The 12,436-nt window shown below is 40.5% G+C and overlaps 1 protein-coding gene across 1 annotated transcript; it reads right to left on the bottom strand.

The window, feature by feature from the left end:
- Positions 1–5,101: 5,101 nt before the first annotated feature.
- On the bottom strand, positions 5,102–9,811 carry LOC128740285 (larval cuticle protein A2B-like). The gene is made up of 2 exons (XM_053835824.1): positions 9,775–9,811; positions 5,102–5,631 (listed from the first exon to the last, which is right to left on the bottom strand). The coding sequence occupies exons 1-2, from the start codon at positions 9,809–9,811 to the stop codon at positions 5,102–5,104; spliced, it is 567 nt and encodes a 188-aa protein (XP_053691799.1).
- Between the last annotated feature and the right edge of the window lie 2,625 nt (positions 9,812–12,436).

Below are 12,436 nucleotides of genomic sequence, written 5' to 3'. Positions count from 1 at the left end.
GAGAACCCTTTCCTTTCTAAGAGGGGGGAGCTCCCATACCCATACTTTATAACTCTAGAACTAATCAAGCAAATGGAATCAAATTTGGCATTTTTTATGGTGAATTGAGACCCCTCCTCTTTTTAGGAGAGGGGGCTGCCATACAAATATTATAAAAATTTTCTCATAACTCGAGAACTAATCAAGCCTAAGGAACCAAATTTGACTCTGTGGGGTTTTTGGAGGCATGAATTTTTTTCTACGGCGTACCGAGACCCCTTCCCGTTCTAAGAGGGGGGCTCCCATACAAATGAAATACAAATTTCCTCATAACTCGAGAACTAATCAAGCAAATTAAACCAAAAAATTTCGCATGCGGGGGTTTTTGGAGGCATGCATTTGTTTTATGATGGTTTGAGAGCCTTCCCCCTGTGAAAGATCAGGACTGTCATACAAATAAAACAGAAATTGTTGTGTAAGTGCCATATTTTCTGCTATATAACAAGCGGTAAGCTGGGAAAGTAAACTAGTAAAATCTCCTCGGAGCAAAAGACAGTGAATCTAGGCCGCTAACTTACGTGCTTTGGCTGAATGTGAATGTGAATGTGAATGTGCTTTGGCTTTAATCACAGAACAGAAGTGGAAGTCCGAACGATTCGGCGATCAAAACTGGTAACAGAGTCTTTTTTGCTTTTATTTTTCTTTTGGGAAGGTTTTCGCACAGAAGCGAATAACAGCAATATAAGCAGAACGCTCGCTACCAATCGCATAGCAGATTTCATATGCTTTCGTGTGCATTCGTAAGCGTTCGGGTGTTTTCGTCGAAAAAAGTGACTCGCCACCGCCAGGTTCGCTAGTATCTGCTGAAAGTAGCATGTACGTGTTTGGATTTTAACTTCCACTTCTGTTCTGTGCTTTAATGTTATTTGTAACCAATGGCCCTTTTAAAGGCCACAAGCAAGTTAAAGTAAGATGATTGAAACATGTCATGCTACGCATAATCATATTTAATACAATGAACTGTGGGCTACTCATTCAATACTATTTCAACCTTTAAGATGCGCATAAGTAATTTTTAAAAGAAGTCTCAATGGATGCAGGTGTTGTACTAATAAACCGTCGTCCACGTATTTTCGAAGCCACCATTGCATTCAATGAAGAATTGAATCTGAATATTTCACTCCTCTCTTTTAAACATTCACTTAAACAATGGAAATGACTGATTCTTATAAACATACCTATACCAGAAATGCAGTTTACGTTAGTCTTTGGTCTACTCTAATGATCTGATATAGTCCTACGTCACCCTTTCGAACAACCCTTAGGGTTGTGTATCTTATAGTTTTTACGTCTCTCGCGTTCCATGTTCGATAACTTTTCAACACGTCTACCAATCCTAATGAAACGCTGTCATTAGTTTCATTTCACGATAACTAGAGGCACTGCAGTAACTAGACAAAAGTAGCCAGTAGCTAGAGCATCCGTAACGGTGCGCTAGTATTTTAGTTGATCTGTTGACTTTAAACAGCGCTGCTTTTTAGTTGCTCGTTTTCGCACCGGTCGTTACTATATCGCAGTTGTTATTTAGTTGCCTTATTCCGTACCGGTAAAAACCAAACAGTGGTTTTGGAGCCAATTTGTAAACCAATAAAAATTAATCATAAACTTTAATGATTGACTATTTAGACATCATGAGGTGGATGTTGATCCAGACCCAGGTAATATGTATGGAAGCGCCGGAAATGGTACGTACGCGATGGAACAAACAAAATACGGTCGAATATCGATTAGTCGGTACAAGAAGGACCAGATCATTTGATGGACAATTACTTCTCGAACAATCCTACATACAGTGCCGAGTAATTCCACGAACTCTTTACGATAAATCATACATTATTCATGCGCATTGTGAAGGACGTAGAGAAGCTGCCAACGTTTATTTCGTTTATCGGCCGAACTCAGACATCAGATGATTACTGGAAGAGGGATTAACGCCGGAGTTTCCAGTGATGTTAACGGGATGTCATTAAGTTTTCGTCGGAAAGCTCAATTTCGGAAGCAGTTTTTGGACCCAAAAGCGGGGTTTTGTTTGTGTTTATGAAATGGGGAAGGCAAATGAAGAGCGTCCAATATAGCTCTAGCTATCCCAAGCCCCTACCTAGCGCCTCCACGTGGCCATACCCGGTAATGCTCTATTGAGTAGCCAAGCTAGGAGGTGCGATACTGTGTGGTTCCCGGCTGCCTGATCTCATAATCGAGGTTTTGGGCAGACGGTGGAGCCACACGATCTGGTAAGCATAATATAAGTTATTTTAATAATTTTTTTCGTTTTAGCTTATGAAGCATTTACTGCTTTATAGTGAAAACTTTGGCCAATACGAGTGTTAATACTGCACATGGATATTGGATACCAGAAGAAAAATTAAATTAATTATTAGAAGCATTTATGGAAACTAAAAGGACGCAACTCTATTCCATTCGAAGGACTGCTGGTGAGATTGTTCTATTTTTACCCATATATACCACATTTCATAAATAAACTAGAATCGGGAACCATCAGGGACCATGACCATGAGGGACCATCAGAGCACTTGTTTGAAGCGGTGGGCCTAGGGAGAGTGAAACAGTCAACTTTCTAGGGTTAATCTTGGCCCGATTAACAACACATCGTGGATAATGAGCGGGCTCTTCTCCCCACCTGCTGGAGTCATTCTGCATTAAGACGGTTTATTCAACGATTGACTCAGGTGACTTAGCCCTTGGAAGGAGATTCTCTAAATCCCTGGTACGTGTAAGTGATGTTGCTTATCGACCAATTCCCTTTTGGCCCTTCATACAAGAGTTGGAAAGCATGACCAATCGTTGAATATGTTCAACTCTTTTTGACATGATAGGCTCATTGCTATGAACGGATGTTCTGCTAAGGCAGGTGGTAGTACCATATATTCATCATATCATATTCCAAAAGCGGGGTTTTGTTTGTAAAAATATAAATACTGCATTCTTCTTGTCAATCTGAACACAGCGAATAGATTTTCATGAACAGAATTTTTGTTTCAAACAAAAAAACTACTTTTGAAATTGGCAGAATCGATGACTGCTAATTTCACCTTAAGATCGTTGAATTGCGGCCACCGCGAGTGTTAGAATTATCACCTTACTTATGTGTTCGTATCCGCTGGTCCAGCAGAATAAAGGGATGAAATCAGACACTGTCCTTGCGGATTCCAGTCGAGGGCTTCTCTGCTGCAGGTTTCCTGCCTTCAAAATCTCTACATGCCAAATTTGGTTTCATTTGCTTGATCTCTCCCCCTCGCCCTTCCAGAGGGGAGAGGGATCACAAACCAGCTTAGAAAAAAAATCTGCTTCCAAAAACCTCTACATGCTAAATTGAGTACCATTTGCAAGATCAGTTCTCGAGTTATGCTCAAATTTCTGTTTCATTTGTATAAGAGCCACTCCCCCCCCCCCTTCCAGGTGTGAGGGGTCTCAAACCATTATACGAACCTGTCCCGACCCTAAAACCCCCTGCATGCAAATTTTCATGTCGTTTCACTTTCTGTAGTTTCCGAGTCTATAAGGTTCATACAAACAGACAGACTATTTATTATCTGAAAACAATACTTGCATTTACAGCAACAACAATATACCACGATTCGCAATTTTCAATAATTCAATTCAATTCATTTATTGTCCGATAGCGTAAGGCAAGCCTTTTTTAAATCTACTATCTCCGATCTTACTATATCAGTATTGTACAGTTTTCTATTATTATATCTAATACTAATAAACTAATTTGTATTTGTTTGTAATAAACTAATGTCGGTTCCAATAATCTAGAGAGCCCCTCTTAAAAAATGCTTCTGACGGTATTTGCTTTACTGATCTAGGAAGAATATTCCATTTAACCACACCAAATACAAACAGCGAGTTAGAGTAACCAGAGGTAGTGTGCGGTAGAGTTTCATTTGAAGAACAATTATCAATAAAAATCCGTGTTTGATAATTATTTGTGTGAAATAGCAGCCGTCTCCTACGCTGTTATCGGATTGCTAAATTTGTGCACGCGGTGCTTCCCGAAAGCCCGGTTACTAGTTTAGCAGCGACTGGTATGGTATGGAGTGATGACAGAGAGCTGCTAAATAAGGTTTAGCAGCGCGCCGTTACGCTCTTATGCTCTTACTAACTGTAACATGCTCTTACTAACTATAACATTCTTTATCTCGAAAACGACGATCCTGGTATAGTTAAACTGGCAATAGTGGTTTAAATTTAAAACAAGTTAGTTGAAAACTAACTCTATTTGTATGTAGATGGTTTGTTTTCTAAGGAATTCAATCTATTCGTGTCATTCTATACAATTTTAATACACATTTTTACGATTTTTGGCGATGGTCCAAACTTTGAAAAACAAGATGACTTTGATAATTTTTGTTCTTTATGTAAATGCCCATAACTTTTTTATTTTCAAAATAATTCGGGATTTTCCAAAAATATATCTTATTTCTAGACCTTTAGATTGCCAAAATTTCGTTTGTAAAGGAAGTTATGGGCAAATGAGTCGATGCCGGCATTCCCCTACCTACAATTTAGGGTTGAGTTGTAACCTCCATACCAAACAGGTAAAGCGTTGGTGCTACGACATTCCGTTTTCGGAATCTGACCTTCTGCTTTTTATTTGACAGATTTCGCAGTCAACTTCCAGGCCCAACTGGGGCATTAGTGCTATTATCGTCTAACAGACACTCCTTTCAGTCGAAATTCAAACATACGGTGACTGGTTAATTAAACCAGTACGCTGTCTCGAGGCCAATGGAGAGGCACGTTTCAGAACACAAATTTTAAAAAAATTGACATTATTATACATTGGTAAAATCAGTTTCGACTTTTTTAATTTGCTTAAATTTTAAAGGATACAAGAGGAAGAATTCATCTCACGATTGATTACTTTGGCATGGCTGTGATCAAGTTCTTTCAATAAAGCAGCATGTGGAATTCATTTCAACTCATTTGTTTTCTTTTTCAATAATTTGATTATTTACAATAGAAATCAATTATGCTAGTTTGTGAGAGTGAGGTACGGGTTGAGGATGAAGATATGGCGGTGATGGGATATTTTTGCCTAATAGTGCGAGTGTGAGTATTGTGGTTCTGGATGGCTGTAGTGCACCTGAGGAGCGATAACCTTGGCGACTGGGGCGTACACCTTGGCGACCGGAGCAATAGTCTTTACGATCTTGTGTCCCTCGAGAGGTTCCCGACGAACGACAGCGTTGAAACCGTTGTGCTCATCGGCGGTGTAATCTACGATACGACGGTGGCCATCAGCATCGATCAGAGTGTACTGGCCCTTAACGTCATCACCATGGCGTTCCTCCTGTTGGCTCTTAATATCTCCGGTGTGCTCATCGTGAACGGAGTACTGGAACTGATATTCAGCTGGAGAGTCTGGATACTCGACGTGTTTGACGGTCTTGACTAGAGCTGGCTGAATAGTCTTGACGATGGCTGGCTGGACAGTCTTAACAATGGCAGGAGCATGGTACTGTGGCTGGTAGTAATGGGGATCGTAGTGCTGGGCACTGGCCACGGCCAGGAAAGCGAATACTGCAAGGAACTGAAATGATTCACAATTAATTATTAAAATATGTTCTACCGTTAAATTCTAGATGCTATAATTACTTTGAATGCCATCGTCTAACGGTGTTGCCCTCTAGTCAGATCCTAGTGCTAGTAGTTGACTTAAATGTTCTCTTTGAGAGATCTCGCTGAACTGTGTCGATTAACAGTTCAACTATGGTTTATATACATCCGACCCTCGAGTGACACACCGAACTGACCATCGGCCGATCGGTCGGCCGTGTCACGTTAATAATCTGCAGCCATTTTTTTCGGCAGTAACTTCATGCAAAATATTATTCCTTCTTCTGACACTCATGCACGAACTAGCGCGAAAGCACTCCTACAGACTCGAGGGCAGCCCAACTGTTGCAAAAATCGTTTCATTCAACACTTTGCTCCTCCAATCGGTTACTACTCTCATTCATTCAGCCGATCGGGAGGGAAAAAACGCGACCGTGGTAGCAAAAAATGAAATGCAAAAATATTTGAACCCGTATAATCAAATCCACCTTAAAGGTAGCACGATAGTTTTCGTACATCCCGTCACAGTTCTGCCATCTACATGATGGCAGTATTTACGTTATATAAATGAATCTTTGTTATATGAGGATCAATAAGTTAATATGTAAAAACAAATAACTGTAATTATTTCCTGGTCATGCACAGGAAAATTAGCTCTCACTTGGTTTATTCACATTTTTTACGTACTGTTCTTCATGTATTTATTGCAAAAAGAGCATTCGAACTGATCGAATTCTCCACGAATTCCATAACCATTCTCGCAAATCAAACTCAACAAGATCAAATCTTGACAGTCTGTATCGGGCTAGATTTTAGCACACCAGATTAGCCACTTTCGATGCGTCACGATGTGATGCCGGGGACATGTCAAGGGATGGAGGAATGTAGCCAACTTAAAACGCTATATCGCCGCTTATGATCGGCACGGTTCTCGGCACGGCATTCAAGATTACGCAATCGGCGCACACAGGGAGAAAATTAAAGAAGGCTTTGACCCAGCCAATTGAGACGGCTCAGACGGTTGCGTGCTGGGCAAGAGCTAGATTGATAGATCAACTCGCAATAAGTAAACATATTATTAAAAAGCCCTCTTCGCTGATTGGATGGTAACCGGCCAAACAAGTACAGGTGCCGAAGTATACCTGACAGATGGCCTTGACATTGATTTCGTAACTGACACACCCACCGCAGTGCTAAGTTGTCATCGTATACCAATACTTATGCTCGCATAAAATTATGTTAGGCCCAGCATGTATTGTCATACAACATATTGTACACAAAGACTGCGAATCAATGTAAGTCACGATTCCGCTTCGTTAATATTGAATAACTAAAATGGAAAAATATTTCTTTTGAAAATTTTTACGGCGAGGTTCTGTATTTTTTAAATATTTAGTCTGTAACTGACAATGCAAAACAATCAATTGGTTAAAATCATTATAAATTAGTGTATTATTGTTATCTGTTGAAATGATTGCTCATATCATTCAAAGTAAACATTCAATCGTAAAACAATTCAATGGTGATCTGTGATGAGGCCATGTTGTCTTTCGAACAAGACTAATCACGAAACGTGGTGCGTCTCAGCGGAGACAACGCAAAAACTGCAGGTATTCATTAACCGGTGATTGCGATACATCATTCGTGCCTGGTGGTCTGATAACTAGATATCCAATCAGGAACTCCATCGTCGGTGTCATCAACGGTCGATAGCCACAGAAATTCGTGAACGTAGGTGGAAGTGGATCGGACACACCTTGAGGAAAGGAGCAAACGAGGTTTGCAGAGAAGCACTCGACTGGAATCCACAAGGGCAGCGTAGAAGAGGCAGACCCAGAGGCTCATGGCGACGGAGCTTAACCAACGACATCCGGGCTGTAGACGAGAACCTGTCCATGGCGGGTAACCGTCAGCAGTGGAGATCTCTGATTTCATCCCTTTGTTCTGCCGGACCGGTGGACATGGACACATAAGTAAGTAAGTAAGTCAGGAAATACGACATTCGAGACAAGATTTTTATACTAATTCGTAGAATAACATTTACTGAATATCTTAGCGCATTTTGGTGTTAATAACACGCTTTTAAATTTGAATTACAGTCACCGGAAATGATGAAGTTGCTGCGACTATTTTGGGCCCATTTTTTTATAGTGTCTGTTTTGTTGAAATTTCCGACAGGCTGAATGCAGTCTGTGAGGTACAAACCATAACAGTTTGCAGTAAGCAAACTGCCGAATAACTCAATGGTTGGTATTACGAGGGCGCCCACCGTAATTTCGTAGTTGCACAATTAACAATAAAGCTGATTGTTGGCATATTGTTGGAGCTTATCAAAGGCTTATCGTCTACCAAAAACCAGCTATATTTATTTGAAGAAACCTGGGAATTTGCGTTGAGTAAACAACACCACCCAATGGCCTATTCGGTGGATTACTGTACTTCAACAGCAGATCAATAGGGAGTAGGATACTTCACGTGTCGAAGTTGTCTACATACCGGCTCATTGAAGATAACTAGGTTTGCAGTGACTACAGCTTGCTTCTGGCGCTAGTGTACATTAAATCGTCCATATTCGCTAGCAAGTGGTTGTCACTTAACTATTTCGACATGCCAGAAGTCTTCCAGGCGCATCTGCCTCGCATGTTTGTAGAAGTGCAAATGGAGCACCTTATTTTTTTAGGCAAACAACATGCTGCAAATTGCTAGTGAATGAAAATTGATTTATATTTTCATATCAGAGGGGTATTTCCGTGCTTGTGAAGAAATAGTGGTTTGGATGTTTATTGAATAAAAATTAGTGAATTAATTACATTTTTATGACACATTAAAGCCTATGAGGGCTACACTCATAGGCTAGTTTGGCAATTAGCGGCAAAGTTTTTATTTGAAAAGCGCAGGAACAGAAAGAGAATGTAGGCTGAATTTAGCAGCATGCTGAAAATACCTTCCGGTACCCTATCTTATCGTTACGTTGATAGATGCGCTTACTGAAAACCTCGTCGGAAGAAGGCCCATAATTATCGAGGGAAATTTTAATGCATGGAGTGGGGTAATAGGCACCCCATAGACGGTATAGCTAGAGACCTTAGCAAAGCTAGAGATAGTATTACCGAGCTTAGGTACGGTTAGCACTTTCCGTCAGGATGATCGCGAATCGATCATCGACGTTACTTTTTGCAGCCCTTCGCTAGTGGCAAACTGGAGAATTTGTGAGGTGTACACCAATAGCGACCACTTGGGGATCCGGTACAGCGCAGGTCAACAAAACGCTGTAGCAGCACGGAGGACAAAAAGCTGTGAGCGAAAATGGAAGACGAAGACCTGTTTACCGATGCACTTAAGGTGGGCATCGAGCCTTCAAAAAGAAGCGCGGAATGGCTTACGAACACGTTAGTGAGGGCATGTAGTGAAGCAATCCCAAGAAAGCTGGAGCCAAAGATTCTACGGCCCACCGACCTGCAAGAAGACGAATTCACGGAGCTAAAAATGCAGCAGCAAGAAATGTGTTGGTTCCGAGCGGCAAGAATTGCATTGAAGAGGGAAATAAAAAAAACAAAACGAATTGCTACAAAGAGCTGTGCCATGGCATTGAACCAATCCCGGTGGCAACGTGTACCATATAGTTATGGCAAAACTCAAAGGTCCAACGATAACAGTGTGATAACTGTAGAAGGACGGATGAACGGTTGAAGGATTTCAATCTAACGCGTTTTCGGTCTCGTCTGGAATCCCACAAGGCAGTCATTTGGGACCATTAATCTTCCTCCTGTACTTCAATGATGTCAACCACGTTCTTAAAGGCCCCTCGAGGATTCGCTCCAAGATCGACGCAATTCGTCTTCAATGAGAGATTGGCACCTTTATGGATTGCTGTAACTTGAACTGCATGCTCGTGAATACTGAAAAATGCTCCATTATTTCTTTCACCCAAATCCCCCAACCTGTGATTTTCAACTACAACTCGATGGTACTGAAATCCAACGTGTCCACCAAGTGAGGGATCTCGGCGTTATGTTAAACAGTCAGTTATCGTTTAGACGACACATTTCCTGTCATTGTGGACAAAGTATCCAGAACTATAGGGCTCGTATTCCGCATCACTAAAGGCATCACCAACGTGTATTGTCTCAAGGCATTATACTGCTCACTCACCCGTTCGACTCTCGAATACGGTTCCATTGTCTGGCATTCGTATTATCAAAACGGAATAGACAGAATTTAGTCGATTCAACATCGCTTCTTACGTTTTGCGTCTCCGTCTGATAGCTCACCACAAAACGGAAATGTTGTTGGTCAGTAACTGCAAAGCGGTGCAGTGGATGGAAAGCACTATTGGAGAGTAGTGAGTTCTGAAGCACCTATGAGTGATGATCGATCGGAGATCCAGCCTGGATTTTAGCATTGATGACCAAACGAAACCTAGCAAAGCTGAACAGTACGTTCCGGCTGATGCGGCGTCAAACGGCAGATGGACGCTCATACTCGCAGAACTTCCACCTGACGCAGTTCTTATCTGGACAAGGCTGCTTTAGGCAGTACGTGCATTGGTTTGGCCTTGCTGCGTCACCATTCTGTCCGGAATGCAGAAACGTGGAAGAGGCCCCAGAGCATGTAATATTCGAATGCCCAAGATTCGAAGTAGTGCGGAGTGAGATACCTGGCTTAAATATGCAGAACATTACGGATCAAATGTGTAAAGAGGAGAGCATCTGGAATGCTGTTAGTAGGGTCCCAGATAGCACCAAATCGAACATCAATGTCCGAAAATTATCGTAAATATCTCTTAACAAATTCGGAATCGTAACTAAAGCTAAATACAGAGCGCCCAAGTTGATTTTCAGTCGTATAAAATGAAATAACAAACACCCATACGATTTTCAGCATAGAATTGTATAGCAGTATGGGGCGAGTCGCGCTTATTCGGACATTATCGTAAATAACACGTGTCACGTATATCGCCTCCAAAATAGTACGGATATGCCAGTTTTGTGCATCAAATACGATTTATTTGCACGCATATCTGTACGTAATGCTGATTTGTTACATTTATTTCCATGTAAAAAGACTAGCTGGGGTAGTTTCACAAATTATATCGGAACTGCAGTGTAGATGGAGCAAAGATGAAAGAGCCTGCACAGTCAGTTAGAATCAGGGTGACGGCGTACATACATTCATCGTTGTAAGCTATAATTGCCACTAAAAAGAAGCCCTGCGAGGGTGGCCGTGAAGAGATGGAAGTCAAGTTGGTCGCCAAGTGCACGTCTCGACAGGTAACAAAGAAGTAATACTTGACGATAGTTTCGGGAGAGTGGGGAATGGACATAGTTTTTTAGTGATTATGCACAAGATAGTGAATCCCACACAGTGCCATCCACGTAACAATTCTAAAGCTACTTGGTTTTATTTAAATTTTATATGGGTTTTATTGCAGTATTCAAATCCGTTCAAACATTCTTCATTACTTTCCCCTACCGTCCCTTCATCAATTTTAGAACCACCGTTTCAAAAAATATTAATATATGCTTAACCGCAGTTCAAAACTAAAACAATACGTAGTTTGGTCTAGAAAGAAAGTTATTATCAATCGGTTTTCCTATCACAGGAAGTAACTAAAATTATTTTGCTAGAAATTGAGATTGACTAACTGATTATTTTTAATTTTTAATTTTCGAAAATTGCTAAATTTCAGTGGCGCGTTGATTTTATCCACCTATCATATCAATATGCACGATAAAATTAAATGCGCACATGTTGCAAACCAACGAAATTGCTTAAAATTTATTAAAGATTCTAAGGGATATTTTATTATGGTCGCCATAAACCAAATCGATCACAATAATCGGACAGTAAAACTTTAACTTTGCTGCTAACGGATGTACCTATTTTCAAGTTGATAAAGCTGGCGAACTTATTTAGCTTTTGCTAGAGCGAAAAGCGTAAAGCTTTTTTAAATTATGGCGATGGCTATCAAGCAGCGAAAGCTTAACCGGTTTTATTGCTGCTTTCAGCAGAGCGTGATACGACTACTTGATCTTATAACCTGATTCTTATAGCGGTTATGAAAACATTCTGAGGAGTGGTCCACTTGGTCAGAAAGCAGTTTTATAGCGGTCATCAGAAAGTTCTGGTGGAGCTCATAGTTTTATTAGCGGTTTTATGAATTTGGTCATGAAAACCACTATACGAACGTAATAAAACTTGGAATTGTTACTTGGGATCACACTACAGGCCAGCATTTTATAGCATTTTTTTCCTTAGAGTAAAAAAACACACGCACAATGCTCAGTTCGTCCAACCTTACCGATTGGTATGCCATATTGGTATGTGTTTTTCGATCAATTTTTAAATCTTTATTATAGTATAACAAAGGTAAAAACTAGACAAAAGTCCACATGTGATGTGATTCCGGACGTTCGCAGCTGGGAAAAGTGCGTTCATTATCAACAATAAAGTGAAATTTTTAACGGGAAATTAGCAGTCATTAACTTTTCATCGGAGAGCCCAATTTTGGAAGCAGTTTTAGGGCCCAAACGCGTGGTTCTGTTTGAAAAATTATAAATACTGTTCTCTTTTTGTCAATCTGAACACAGCGAATATATTTTCATGAACCGAATTTTTGCTTCTAACAAAAAAATTGCTTTGGGAATCGGCAGAATCGATGACTGCTAATTTCACCTTAATCTCGGATCATACAAACGAGAAGTACCGTTGATATCCTCAAGTAAGTTCAAGTTTCTTTATAATGATTGAATTGAGTTTCAATGGTTTGTTATGCCTTATATAGTTTTGGATCATTTAGCCGGAAGCGACAAGC

This window comes from Sabethes cyaneus, chromosome 3 (genome assembly GCF_943734655.1).
Source record: "Sabethes cyaneus chromosome 3, idSabCyanKW18_F2, whole genome shotgun sequence".
NCBI classification, from domain to species: domain Eukaryota; kingdom Metazoa; phylum Arthropoda; class Insecta; order Diptera; family Culicidae; genus Sabethes; species Sabethes cyaneus.
Note: the sequence above shows the minus strand (reverse complement) of the source record. Positions and strands in the feature narration are given on the sequence as shown.

What these genes read in the sequence shown, in the direction of transcription:
- LOC128740285 (XM_053835824.1), bottom strand. Translation starts at nt 9,811, where the DNA reads ATGCCAGACAATGGAACCGTATTCGAGAGTCGAACGG. An exon ending in CGTATTCGAGAGTCGAACGG is followed by an intron (nt 5,632 to 9,774) that starts GTGAGTGAGCAG and finishes ATTTAACGGTAG; the next exon opens with AACATATTTTAATAATTAAT.